The 12648-nt window shown below is 38.9% G+C and overlaps 1 protein-coding gene across 1 annotated transcript in view; it reads left to right on the forward strand.

The window, feature by feature from the left end:
• LOC126259304 (fibroblast growth factor receptor 3-like) overlaps positions 1–12648 on the forward strand; it is a 418035-nt gene that overhangs the window by 389245 nt on the left and 16142 nt on the right. Inside the window, exons 15-21 of the mRNA XM_049955976.1 lie at positions 230–402; positions 7516–7642; positions 9102–9240; positions 9348–9474; positions 10536–10779; positions 11139–11443; positions 12414–12607. Of these exons, the coding sequence (XP_049811933.1) occupies positions 230–402; positions 7516–7642; positions 9102–9240; positions 9348–9474; positions 10536–10779; positions 11139–11443; positions 12414–12607 (1309 nt within the window). The remainder of the gene's footprint in view (positions 1–229; positions 403–7515; positions 7643–9101; positions 9241–9347; positions 9475–10535; positions 10780–11138; positions 11444–12413; positions 12608–12648) is intronic.

The raw sequence follows: 12648 nt of genomic DNA on the forward strand, positions 1-12648 counted from the left end.
AGGCAGACGTCAAATTTTTATCCATTTTTAAAAGCAACATGATGAAAAATCTATAACAGTGCTGAATACAGTTTACAAAAATTATGAAGCACAGTTTCACTTTCCATTTTCTTTCATTGTACCTTATAACAAAAACTTGATTCGAGCACTTTTATGGATTTTTATGTCAGTTCTTTTATGGTTTTGTACACATTTTCAGCTGATAATTTAAAACACTCTATTTTTCTAGAGCGAGTGCATCACAGGCCAATATTCACAGAAGCTCCTGAGAACTCCACCTTGGTTTTGGGTGCCACAGCTTCATTTAACTGCAAAGTCCTGTCTGATCTTCATCCTCATGTTGCCTGGTATAAGGGCTATTACATGGACTTTAATGAAACAGAGTCTAGTAACACGGTGAAGGTATACTTAAGTGTTTATTCTCTGGATGCTGTGGGCTATCTGATGCATGAGCATGACAAGTTACTAACTTTCTTTTAATAACATCTTGTAATTTGTGCGTAATATGTCAATAAGAAGTGACTTGAATTTTGTTTTAGTTTTATTTGCAAGAGCATGGATACTGCTTCTTAGTCACTAAATCTATGCTGAAAAACTATCTGTACTTAGATATTTTTGTATTGTTACTAGAAATGTACTAAAACTGTAACTAATTTATTGTTACAAGGTGTACAACTTTGCTTCCGCCATTTGCCGATAGCGGTCAAAAGAAACAGATTGCAGACATCAGGCAGTTAGCTTGGACCTCAGTCAACATAACCTCATTCAAACATTAGTCAATTTGTGTCTGCATCATAAAGTTGTTCTTGATTGAAAATGTCAGTTTATGAGCCTAATTCTCGTCATTTGCAGGAGGTGTTACTGTTTTGTTTCAATATGAAGAAAACAGCAGCTGAGTCTCATCGATTGCTCTCTAGTACATATGCTAAGGATGCTATTAGTGAAAGAATGTGTCGTGAGTGGTTTCAACACTTCAAGAATCGTGATTTTAACATCTTAGACCGGCGTAGTGGTGGAAGAGAGAATGTTTTTGAACATGCAGAATTGGGGACAATGCTGAGTGAAGACTCGTGTCAAACTCAAGAAGAATTGGCATGATTAGTAGGACATGATTAGTAGGAGTGACACAGCAAGCCATTTCAAAATGTCTCAAGGCTATGGGCATGATTCAGAAAGAAGGAAATTGGGGCCCGTGTGAGCTGAAATCAAGAGACGTTGAATGGCGTTTGTGTGTTTGTGAACAGTTGCTTCAGAGGCAAAAACGAACGGGATTTCTGCATCTCATTGTGGCTGGGGATGAAAAATGGGTTCATTACAATAACCCTAAACATAAAAAATCATGGGGATAACCTGGCCATGCTTCCACATTGACGGCCAAACTGAATATTCAGGGCTCCAAGATCATGCTCTGCATTTGGTGGGACCAGCTCAGCGTTGTGTACTGTGAGGTGTTAGAACAAAATGAAACAATCACAGGTGCTCATGATTGAATGCAATTAATGTGTTTGAGCAGAGCATTAAGAGACAAATGGCTGCAATACAGTGAGAGGCACGATAAATTGATTTTGCAGCATGACAACACTCGACCCCACGTTGCAAAAGAGGTCAAAACGTACTTGGAAACGTTAAAATGGGAAGTCCTACCCCACCCGCCATATTCTCCAGACATTGCTCCCTCTGACTATCACCTGTTTAAATCAGTGGTGCATTGCCTGGCTGACCAACACTTCCAATCTCATGAAGAAGTCACAAATTGGATCGATTTGTGGATCACTTCAAAAGATGAACAATTTTTTCGACGTGGGATTCATACACTGCCCAAAGATGGCAGAAAGTAGTGGCCAGTGATGTAAAATACTTTGAATGATACATGTGTAACCAATTTGTTTCATTAAAGCCTCAAATGTTGGGGAAAAATGGAAGAAGCAAAGTTGTACACCTTTTACATTCTATCTCAATTATAGCACTCTCTTAAGTTACAAATATATCATGAAATAACAACTATTTTCAATAAATAATTAAAATTGTAGTAAAATGGTTGTAGCAAGTAAGAGGCAAAGATTGCCAGCCTTGCACGTCCACAGGTGTACATAATTTTTTTGCTTATATCTTGGTAGCATCCTGTTAATGTATTAGTTGTTACCCAGAATGTTACTCATAAATCTGAACTGGTGATCATTGCAGATTAAGGAGCTGTACATGAAAATTGAAAGCCACATTTTACAGTTTCTCTGCCATGTTGCAACAAATTGAATCACAGTACCATTGTCTCTTCTTCATTTGTTGTTATGATCTAATTGACCAAATGCTCGGTCCATGCCTCTCCATGTTTTCCACATTGTGGCTGTACTTACCAGTTCTTCTTCATTTCTGTCAGCTTCATCTTTTATATTGTCAGTGTTGGCTTTCAATCTTTTCTGGGGACTACATCATTTCTTGATGCCATCCTGTGTTGCCCTGACTATCTATAGGCATATTTTGCTTTCTCTTATTCTCATTATTTGTCAAAATTTAATTGTTTTTTGTTAAGATGTCATTTTTCCTGGATTCATCTTGATATCTTTAAACAACATGAGCTGTTTCAAACCATGGATGAAGGGCAATAAGAAGATTCCATTCTCCTAGATTTCTGTAAACTATTAACAAAGGTACGAGCATACGGCATAGGTTCCCATGTACGTGAGTGGCTCAAAGACTTCTTAAGCAACAGAACCCAGTATGTTATTCTTGATGGGAAGTGTTCATCAGAGACAAGGGTATCGTCAGGAGTGCCCCAGGGAAATGTGATATGACCACTGTCATTTTCTATATACATAAATGATGTGGCAGACAGGGTAAGCCACTGTCTGCAGCTGTTTGCTGATGAAGCTGTGGTGTATGGGAAGGTGTTGGTCATTTAGTGACTGTAGGAGGATACATGATGACTTACACAAAATTTAAAGTTGGTGCAATGAATGGCAGCTACCTATAAATGTAGAAATACACTCCTGGAAATTGAAATAAGAACACCGTGAATTCATTGTCCCAGGAAGGGGAAACTTTATTGACACATTCCTGGGGTCAGATACATCACATGATCACACTGACAGAACCACAGGCACATAGACACAGGCAACAGAGCATGCACAATGTCGGCACTAGTACAGTGTATATCCACCTTTCGCAGCAATGCAGGCTGCTATTCTCCCATGGAGACGATCGTAGAGATGCTGGATGTAGTCCTGTGGAATGGCTTGCCATGCCATTTCCACCTGGCGCCTCAGTTGGACCAGCGTTCGTGCTGGACGTGCAGACCGTGTGAGACGACGCTTCATCCAGTCCCAAACATGCTCAATGGGGGACAGATCCGGAGATCTTGCTGGCCAGGGTAGTTGACTTACACCTTCTAGAGCACGTTGGGTGGCACGGGATACATGCGGACGTGCATTGTCCTGTTGGAACAGCAAGTTCCCTTGCTGGTCTAGGAATGGTAGAACGATGGGTTCGATGACGGTTTGGATGTACCGTGCACTATTCAGTGTCCCCTCGACGATCACCAGTGGTGTACGGCCAGTGTAGGAGATCGCTCCCCACACCATGATGCCGGGTGTTGGCCCTGTGTGCCTCGGTCGTATGCAGTCCTGATTGTGGCGCTCACCTGCACGGCGCCAAACACGCATACGACCATCATTGGCACCAAGGCAGAAGCGACTCTCATCGCTGAAGACGACACGTCTCCATTCGTCCCTCCATTCACGCCTGTCGCGACACCACTGGAGGCGGGCTGCACGATGTTGGGGCGTGAGCGGAAGACGGCCTAACGGTGTGCGGGACCGTAGCCCAGCTTCATGGAGATGGTTGCGAATGGTCCTCGCCGATACCCCAGGAGCAACAGTGTCCCTAATTTGCTGGGAAGTGGCGGTGCGGTCCCCTACGGCACTGCGTAGGATACTACGGTCTTGGCGTGCATCCGTGCGTCGCTGCGGTCCGGTCCCAGGTCGACGGGCACGTGCACCTTCCGCCGACCACTGGCGACAACATCGATGTACTGTGGAGACCTCACGCCCCACGTGTTGAGCAATTCGGCGGTACGTCCACCCGGCCTCCCGCATGCCCACTATACGCCCTCGCTCAAAGTCCGTCAACTGCACATACGGTTCACGTCCACGCTGTCGCGGCATGCTACCAGTGTTAAAGACTGCGATGGAGCTCCGTATGCCACGGCAAACTGGCTGACACTGACGTCGGCGGTGCACAAATGCTGCGCAGCTAGCGCCATTCGACGGCCAACACCGCGGTTCCTGGTGTGTCCGCTGTGCCGTGCGTGTGATCATTGCTTGTACAGCCCTCTCGCAGTGTCCGGAGCAAGTATGGTGGGTCTGACACACTGGTGTCAATGTGTTCTTTTCTCCATTTCCAGGAGTGTATGTCAATTAATGCAGATGAGTAGAGAAAAAAAACCATACTCTTTCAGTACAGCATTAGTAGTGTGCAACTTGACACAATCGTGATGATTACCTAAGTGTAACATTGCAAAGCAATATGAGATAGAATGAGCATGTGAGGACTGTAGCATGGAAGGCAAATGGTCAACTTTGGTTTGTCGGGAGAATTTTGGGAATGTGTGGTTCATCTGTAAAGGGGTCTGCATATAGGACACTAGTGTGATCCACTTTTGAGTGCTGTTTGAGTGTTAGGTATTCTTGCCAGGTCCAACTAACAGAAAACATCATAGCAGTTCAGACACAGGCTGCTAGATTTGTTACCGGTAGGTTTAAAAAACATGCCTTTCTTCCAAATATGCTATGTCTACAGTCTGCTAATATAGCGAGGACCGGAATTCTACATTTCCTTGTAATGTGACATTCAAAACATTTCATTTCTCATTTCTACACAATTATTACACTCTCTCTACAATATATTCTTCACTCATGTAACTCCCTGGCCTCAACCTTTGCTAGTCCCGGCTCTCCGCCTTCCTTGCTCCCACTCCAGCACTACACATGCCTACTATCCCACCAATGTATGTACTAGTCTTTCCCACATCTCTGCTTCCCTCCCCCTCTCCTCCCACCCCTCAGTACAGCCTCTCAACACTGCACCTAGCAGCCCTATCTTGAAGACTTTGTCCAAAAGCTTAATTATTTTAGCAGTCTTTCTCATTGTGCCTTCTGCGACTCAGTCCCTCCTCTATGTTATGAGTAGAAATCTATCTTATCCACACTATTGTTATTTCATACTGAGCTTTCCATTGTTTAATTATTACACCTCACATGTTTTTCTCAGTTATTTATTATGTTTTACATGTGAGTGAATAACAGAATTCAGTTTTGACAAACAGTCTAAGTAGGTCTGTATATCCTGCCTTTGTAACAAATAGATAAAGGTATTTGGGTAACTGGCCTTGGTGTTTTTAATTTATATATTTTGACTTTGCAACAGTAATTGGTACTTTATACTGATATCTTAATGTGAGTCTCTTAATTTTTAAAGTGTTATGGTGTAGGTGTTGTCTTCTGCTCAATGTTTAACAGACAGTGTAGTGGGTCAACTATAAAGCTTTCTTTCATGTAGCATTGATTTGTCAAAGAATGGTATTAACAGAATACTTCATGTGTGAAACACTGGTGAAGGCAGCATTATTAAGTTCCAACCATGTTTTACTAATTCCTGGAGTTCCATTGGCATTAAAATCTTTATACACCTAATGTCCCATATTATCACTGTTGTAAGGCATTTCCTTATGTAACTTTATGGTTGATACTCAAGACGCAATTACAGCAGCTGTAAGTCTGTATACCTGGCAAAGCAAACTAGCAGAATATGCGATGTAATTAGGAGCACTTAATGAAATATATTTGGTGTTGATTTGGCCTGCATTGTAATTTTCAATTATTTTGGATTCGTGTAAGTATAACTTTATAGTTGATTATATTTATAATAACAGCATGTTAAAAATGAGAATGATGATGCACTTGCCTAAATTATCTAACTGCAAAGTTTTTGCTTTGTTTTTATATTTGCAGTTTTAAGCATCAGTAGCATCAGTTACAGATTTTCTAGAAATTGTAGATGGGGCACTATGACACTTTTAACATTCTCATTTTTATTATAATTAAATAGATACATACTTGGTCTGTAGTGTGGTGTTGTTAATGTAGTGCCAAGCAATGTGGGAACTGCACATAGAAGCATGACAGTAGCCACAAATTTTGTTAATACATTAAGAAAACTACTTATATGATTAAATGTGGATCATAAAGGTAATAATTCATTTCGTTCTCAAATGGAATTGCTCCACTAATTTTATTAGTTGGTGGTCTGATGAGAATTCATTAATCTGAAGGGCAACAATTAAATCTTATCCATCATATTATAAAACCATGTAATGATAAAGAAATTCTGTAGATCATGCAGCCCATGAACAAACACATTCGGTACCAGATGTGTTGCATCTAAATCAATAAGATAAAGTTGAAGGACATTGGGTTTTCAATGGTTGTAAAGCTAATCCATTATCAACAGAGATGCATAAGAGTGAATGGATACTGACCAAAGCCACTTTGGGAAAGGCTCTACCACTCAGTAATCAAATACAGGACTCGTGCATAGCCTGAAATAGAGAGTTGTTAACACTACAAGAGCAGTTGCGAGTAAGGTGCAGAACTGGGAAGAGTTGCTGAATTGATGCACTGAGTTGTGGTTATTGTTGCAGTCTTGAGTCCAAAGACTGGTTTCATGCAGCTCTTCGTGCCAGTTTCTCTCCCATACAAATTTTTTCAACTCACACAACATAACTACTGCAGCCTGCATCAGCTTGAACATGTTGGCAGCAGGCAAGCCATGGTGACATCTCCCTCCCCCAACCCCCTGCCCAACCAAATTTACGGTAAGTAGCAATCTATCTTTTCCTGGATTGTTGATCTATGACCTACTGGTCTTGATGGCACCTCATCTGAGTCTGGGAAGGATGATCTGCTTCTTCAAAAGGCAGGAATCTATATACTTCCTTACCAGTATGGTAAATTTTGTACAGAACAAATCATATACACTGTACAAGTATGGTGCATTGGGCACCAGTGGTACTCCTGCCTCTTACAGTGTAACAAATTTGCAGTGGCTGAACATTGTTTTTTCACTTGCCTTTTCATAGGTTATGAAAAAGTTATGAAAGTGACCATAGCAGCATCTTATTGAGATTCAGAGGTCAAAGAAGCTGAGGAAATACAACTGGCAGACAACCAGCTCAATCAAGACAAGAGTTTTCATCTTGACAGCTGATGCAAACCTCTTTTCAGCATTACTCGCAAGTGCAATATAGAGTGTAAACTCATTGAGAAGTGAATGGAGCTGTGCAAGATGTGTCACTAACTGCTTTATGCAATATTCTTAACTGCTTACTTTTACTGAATAAATGTTTTATTTACTTTAGCTGCATTGCCTTAGACTATAATTCTGTAACTCAATAGTGAGATCAGTCAGATATTCTATTATACACTAAATGTCTTTACATAATTAAGCAGTGACTGATTACAGCCAGAAGATGATCCTCAGACACTGGTTCTTCATAATGTCACATATGATGATGAAGGATGGTACACATGTATAGCAGCAAACAGCTTGGGAACCACTTATGCAAGTGCATACCTGAAAGTTGTTGATGGTGAGTCAGAAACTTCCCATTGTTCAATGGATACATTATAATTAAGGATTACTGGTCAGTACTTAGCTTCATATTCATACATCTGTTTCTCTTTCTACAAAGCACATGGACATATATAAAAGTACTTTTGAACACCTTACTAGTGTCAGACTATTAGTTGCTTCCTTGAATAGTAAAGAGGTGTAGGTTGGGGACCCACCTATTGTGAAGATGAGGTTAGATGATGATGAAGGGGGGAACATCGAAGAGATTACCCCCCAACCCCCCCCCCCCCCCTCCAAGTCTCTGTATACAACAATCCACTCTCCTCCTGAAGAACGCAAATTATAATTTCAAAAGCTACTATAGTGTAATGTACATTCATATGTGTCTATCAGCAGTACTTATGTGTCTTCTGTGCCATATTTATGTGAACATGAAATTCTATTTTATTACATATATTTAACTGGAATATTTCTTACTTTAGTAAAAACAACCAAGATCTTCCAATAAATTTTCAGTTTTTGGCTTTTGTGTCTATTCGTAATGTTGTGGCTATCTGTTCAGTAGCTGTCACCCTAGTATGACTGTGCCAGTACAACTACACAAATAAATTATCCAATTACAGTAACTGCATTTACTGCAAAAGAAATGTAGAACTCTGTTATATCTGAAAGCAAATAACATTTCCTCGAATGGTTAGCTTCCAACAACTAAGTACATAACCTGACTTTTTTTAAATTTTTTAATTTTTTTTACATTTTAAGGGGAGGGGGGGGAGGTGAGGGTCATTCGTCTTCTGACTGGTTTGATGCGGCCCACCATGAATTCCTCTCTGTCCCTTCTACTTATCAGTGTTTTCCACATATTCCTTTCCTCTCCGATTCTGTACAGAACATCTTCATTCCTACCTTATGTCTCCACCTAATTTTCAACATTCACCTGTAGAACCACATCTCAAATGTTTTGGTTCACTTCTGTTCCAATTTTCACACAGTCCATGGTTCACTACCATATAATGCTGTGCTCCAGATGTACATTCTCAGAAATTTCTTCCTCAAATCAAGGCCTATGTTTGATACTAATAGACTTCTCTTGGCCAGAAATGCCCTTTTTGTCAGTGCTAGACTGCTTTTGATGTCGTTATTGCTCTGTCCATCATTGGTTATTTTGCTGCTTAGGTAGCAGAATGCCTTAACTTCATCTACATCATAACCATCAACCCTGATGTTCAGTTTCTCACTGTTCTTATTCCTGCTGTCCGCAGCTTGTGGTCTAGTGGTTAGCATTGCTACCTCTGGATCATGGGGTCCCAGGTTTGATCCCCGGCCGGGTTAGGGATTTTCTCTGCCTGGGGTCTGGGTGTTAGTGTTGTGCTCATCATTCCATCATCATTTATGTAAGTGGCTAGATTGGACTGTGTACAGATTGGGATTACAAATACAAAAATATTAAGTTTTTTGATATACATGTTTTCCAGCTCTGGAAGTCAATGACCCAACCATCACCATCACTCAGCGTCCACATCCAATGTTAGTCAACACACTTGTCGGTGTTTTATGTGCTATATTTTTTGTTGGAATGTTTTCAATGGTATGCATCTTCAAGAAGCTCAACAGGTAAGATCCATCATGACACAAGTTCCTATGGCATTTTCAATAAGATTTTATACACTTTAAATGATGAACTGAACATGAAGTCTCAAATTCCTCTGTTTCTTTTTCAGGGAGAAGAAACAAAAACTGCAAGCTATTGAAATTGCTGCAAGAGCTGCTGTGGTAACACAGTGGACTAAGAAAGTTATTGTTGAAAAACAGCAGTTATCAAATGCACAGAACACACAGGAACCCCTGGTAAATTGCTTACATTTTCAAATGAAACAATGTAGCATTATGTTTAAGCTATATATTCCTTTCCTACAAACTAAGGGTGGGACTGAACTGTTGTAATTATGTGGAGAGAATTTAACAAAAAAATACTTGAATTGTATTCATATATGATATTTACCTTTTTGAACTAAAACCTAAACCTTGCAAGAAAGAGTTTTTATTTTTGTTTTAATGCATCAGGCATTTTGAAGTAAGCATATCAAGCTCATTTTTTAAATATTATTACATTAAAAAACATATATTTTGCTTTCTCACAAAATCAAGTACAAACAAGTGAATGTTTTTATCATTTTAGACAGAACTTCTAAATTTTTAATTTCCATCTCTTCTGTTTTTCTCTTTGAATACAAACATGAAAGCTTCCTTCACCTCTGAGAATCTTTATGTATAACTTGATTTTGATTTGTTGTTCACCATGACTCATCTACTAATTGAAATCTTACTATATAGAAGAATTTGCCCCAATATTGTAAGAACTGTGATACCTTTTCTTCACTACCTCTCCAATCCATCATGTTAACAACTGCATAAACATTACAGTAGATGATTCCTCTAAAACTTGATACAAAACATCATTGTTAAAAGTTTCATTTTAAAGTTGATTCCTGCTTAGTATTTGATATTCTTTTTAGTTAGTGGTACATAAAAATCAAAATCACTGTCCTCAAATATTGTAAGTTATTAATTGCATTTGGAACAACACAGACATCAAGGTCATCATTGGAACTATATTTAGTGATTTCCTAAGTTAATAATTTTCCTTTAGTTGTAATAGAATTTCTCTCATTACATCATTTTTTTCATATTACACTTTTAATGCCACCTAGATTTCATGGTACAATGCACTGTGGAAGTTAATGAAAAATGACTCATTCCTGCCCTCTTTCATACCTGACAACTTACGGTACCAAAAAAAATTGTGATTATGATGACATGCCTTATGTGATTATCATAAAATCTTACTTTAGTTTTTGACTAGAAGTGCAAACTCAGTTCCATTGTATTGTTACAATTTTCTTCTGCAGCTAATGCCAATTGTGAAAATAGAGAAGCAAAAGTCACATGGTCAGACAAACACATCCTCTGGTTCTGACTTAATGATATCTGAGTACGAACTTCCTTTGGATTCTGAGTGGGAATTTCCAAGGGAACTACTTACTCTTGGTAAATCATTGGGTGAAGGTGCTTTTGGAAAAGTAGTCAAAGCTGAGGCACAAGGAATTGTAAAACATGGAGTCAGTACTATTGTAGCAGTTAAAATGTTAAAAGGTATGTTATAAAACACTTTATTTTATATTTGTTATGTTAAATGAATTAATGAATAAGTTAATTCAATTGTATGTGCCATAGTGTCTATATTTGAAAGGCAAATGAGTACAGAATAAGATCATAAAATGAAATATATTGAAATGCAAAATGTCATGGTTAGTTTGTCATAGATGAATTTCAATAGGTAACAGTGATGTGAGACACTTATTTACTATGTCAGCAGATCTAAAAATTAAGATTTGAGACAGAAGATTCAGTTCCATATATTTAATGAAAGTACTTTTATTGGTGCTTGGGTCTATTTAGTATACCATGACATAAAGCAGTGCCAGACTCATTAAGTTGGATTAATTTTTCAGAGGGGCACACTGATGCTGAGATGATGGATTTAGTGTCAGAAATGGAAATGATGAAGATGATTGGCAAGCATATTAACATCATTAACTTGTTAGGTTGTTGCACTCAAGACGGTCCATTATATGTAGTTGTGGAATATGCCCCACATGGCAATCTTCGAGATTTCTTACGACAACGAAGACCATCCTCTGGATATGAACCAGCTATTGGTACTGACCTCAAAGAGAAAAACACACTGACTCAAAAAGATCTTGTTTCATTTGCATACCAAGTTGCAAGAGGAATGGAGTATCTAGCATCAAGAAGGGTGAGCTGCAAAATTTGTTTTCCTCATGAGCATTACTTAAAAAGGAAACTGTTAAAGTTTATTTACAATAAAACATGTGTATAATTAAATTTGTCAATGGGTGTAAATACTTCTTTTGTGGGGCTCACATTTATATTGTAGAATGAAGGCTTTCACGACCGGGTGACATGGCTGTTGATATACTTTCCGGGATGTGAGGTCGTGGTCCAAGAACTTTTCTGCTCCTTACGTTTCGTCCAGAACTGCGCTGGACTTCCTCAGAGGCGCTGCTCCGCTGAGTCTTGCCGACTCAGCGGAGCAGCGCCTCTGAGGAAGTCCAGCGCAGTTCTGGACGAAACGTAAGGAGCAGAAAAGTTCTTGGACCACGACCTCACATCCCGGAAAGTATATCAACAGTCACATTTATATGTTTATTTGTAAGTAAAACTTAAGATAACTCTTTTCATGATTCCCATAGGATTCAAGTATTCTCACACAAGAGTTGAAAACACAAAATGTGTAAGATGATTTTTAAAATCTTTAATGAGCATCAAATGTTACCAAATATTAAATGAACTGCAGTTTATACTATGAAACAGCAGCAAAGCATAAACATTTCACTTACTTGCCTGCAAGGGTTTCTTGCCCATTTGCACTAAGCTTTAAATACAGATAAAACATGAGAAGTGTATAATCTCAGATTTTCCTATCAAATAATTTGATCTCAGTACGTCTTCCTCATCAAAAGGATTTTTGGTCTGGGCTTTGTGAAATTAATAATGAAGCAAGTTACTGAAGTGACAATTTTTACTGGGAACTGTTGCATTGTCAATTCTGAAATTAGGAACCAGATTTTTGAGATAATATAAAGTATCTCCATTTTTAAATAGTTTTTGGATACAACATATTATGAATGCAAAATAAGTACTTTGTGAAGTGATTGATTTACAACAACCCTAAAATACATACCAAAACAAAAATCTATTTTCAGTGCATCCATAGGGATCTAGCAGCAAGAAATGTTCTTGTAAGTGATGAATATATTCTCAAAATTGCTGATTTTGGTCTGGCAAGAGATATACACTGTCATGACTACTACCGTAAAACTACTGATGGAAGGTTACCTGTGAAATGGATGGCACCTGAGGCCTTATTCCATAGGGTATACACAACTCAGTCTGATGTGTGAGTATTATTTCATGTTTTTTTTTTTTTTTTTTTTTTTT

The sequence above is a fragment of the Schistocerca nitens genome, chromosome 5 (assembly GCF_023898315.1).
Source record: "Schistocerca nitens isolate TAMUIC-IGC-003100 chromosome 5, iqSchNite1.1, whole genome shotgun sequence".
Classification (NCBI taxonomy): Eukaryota; Metazoa; Arthropoda; class Insecta; order Orthoptera; family Acrididae; genus Schistocerca; species Schistocerca nitens.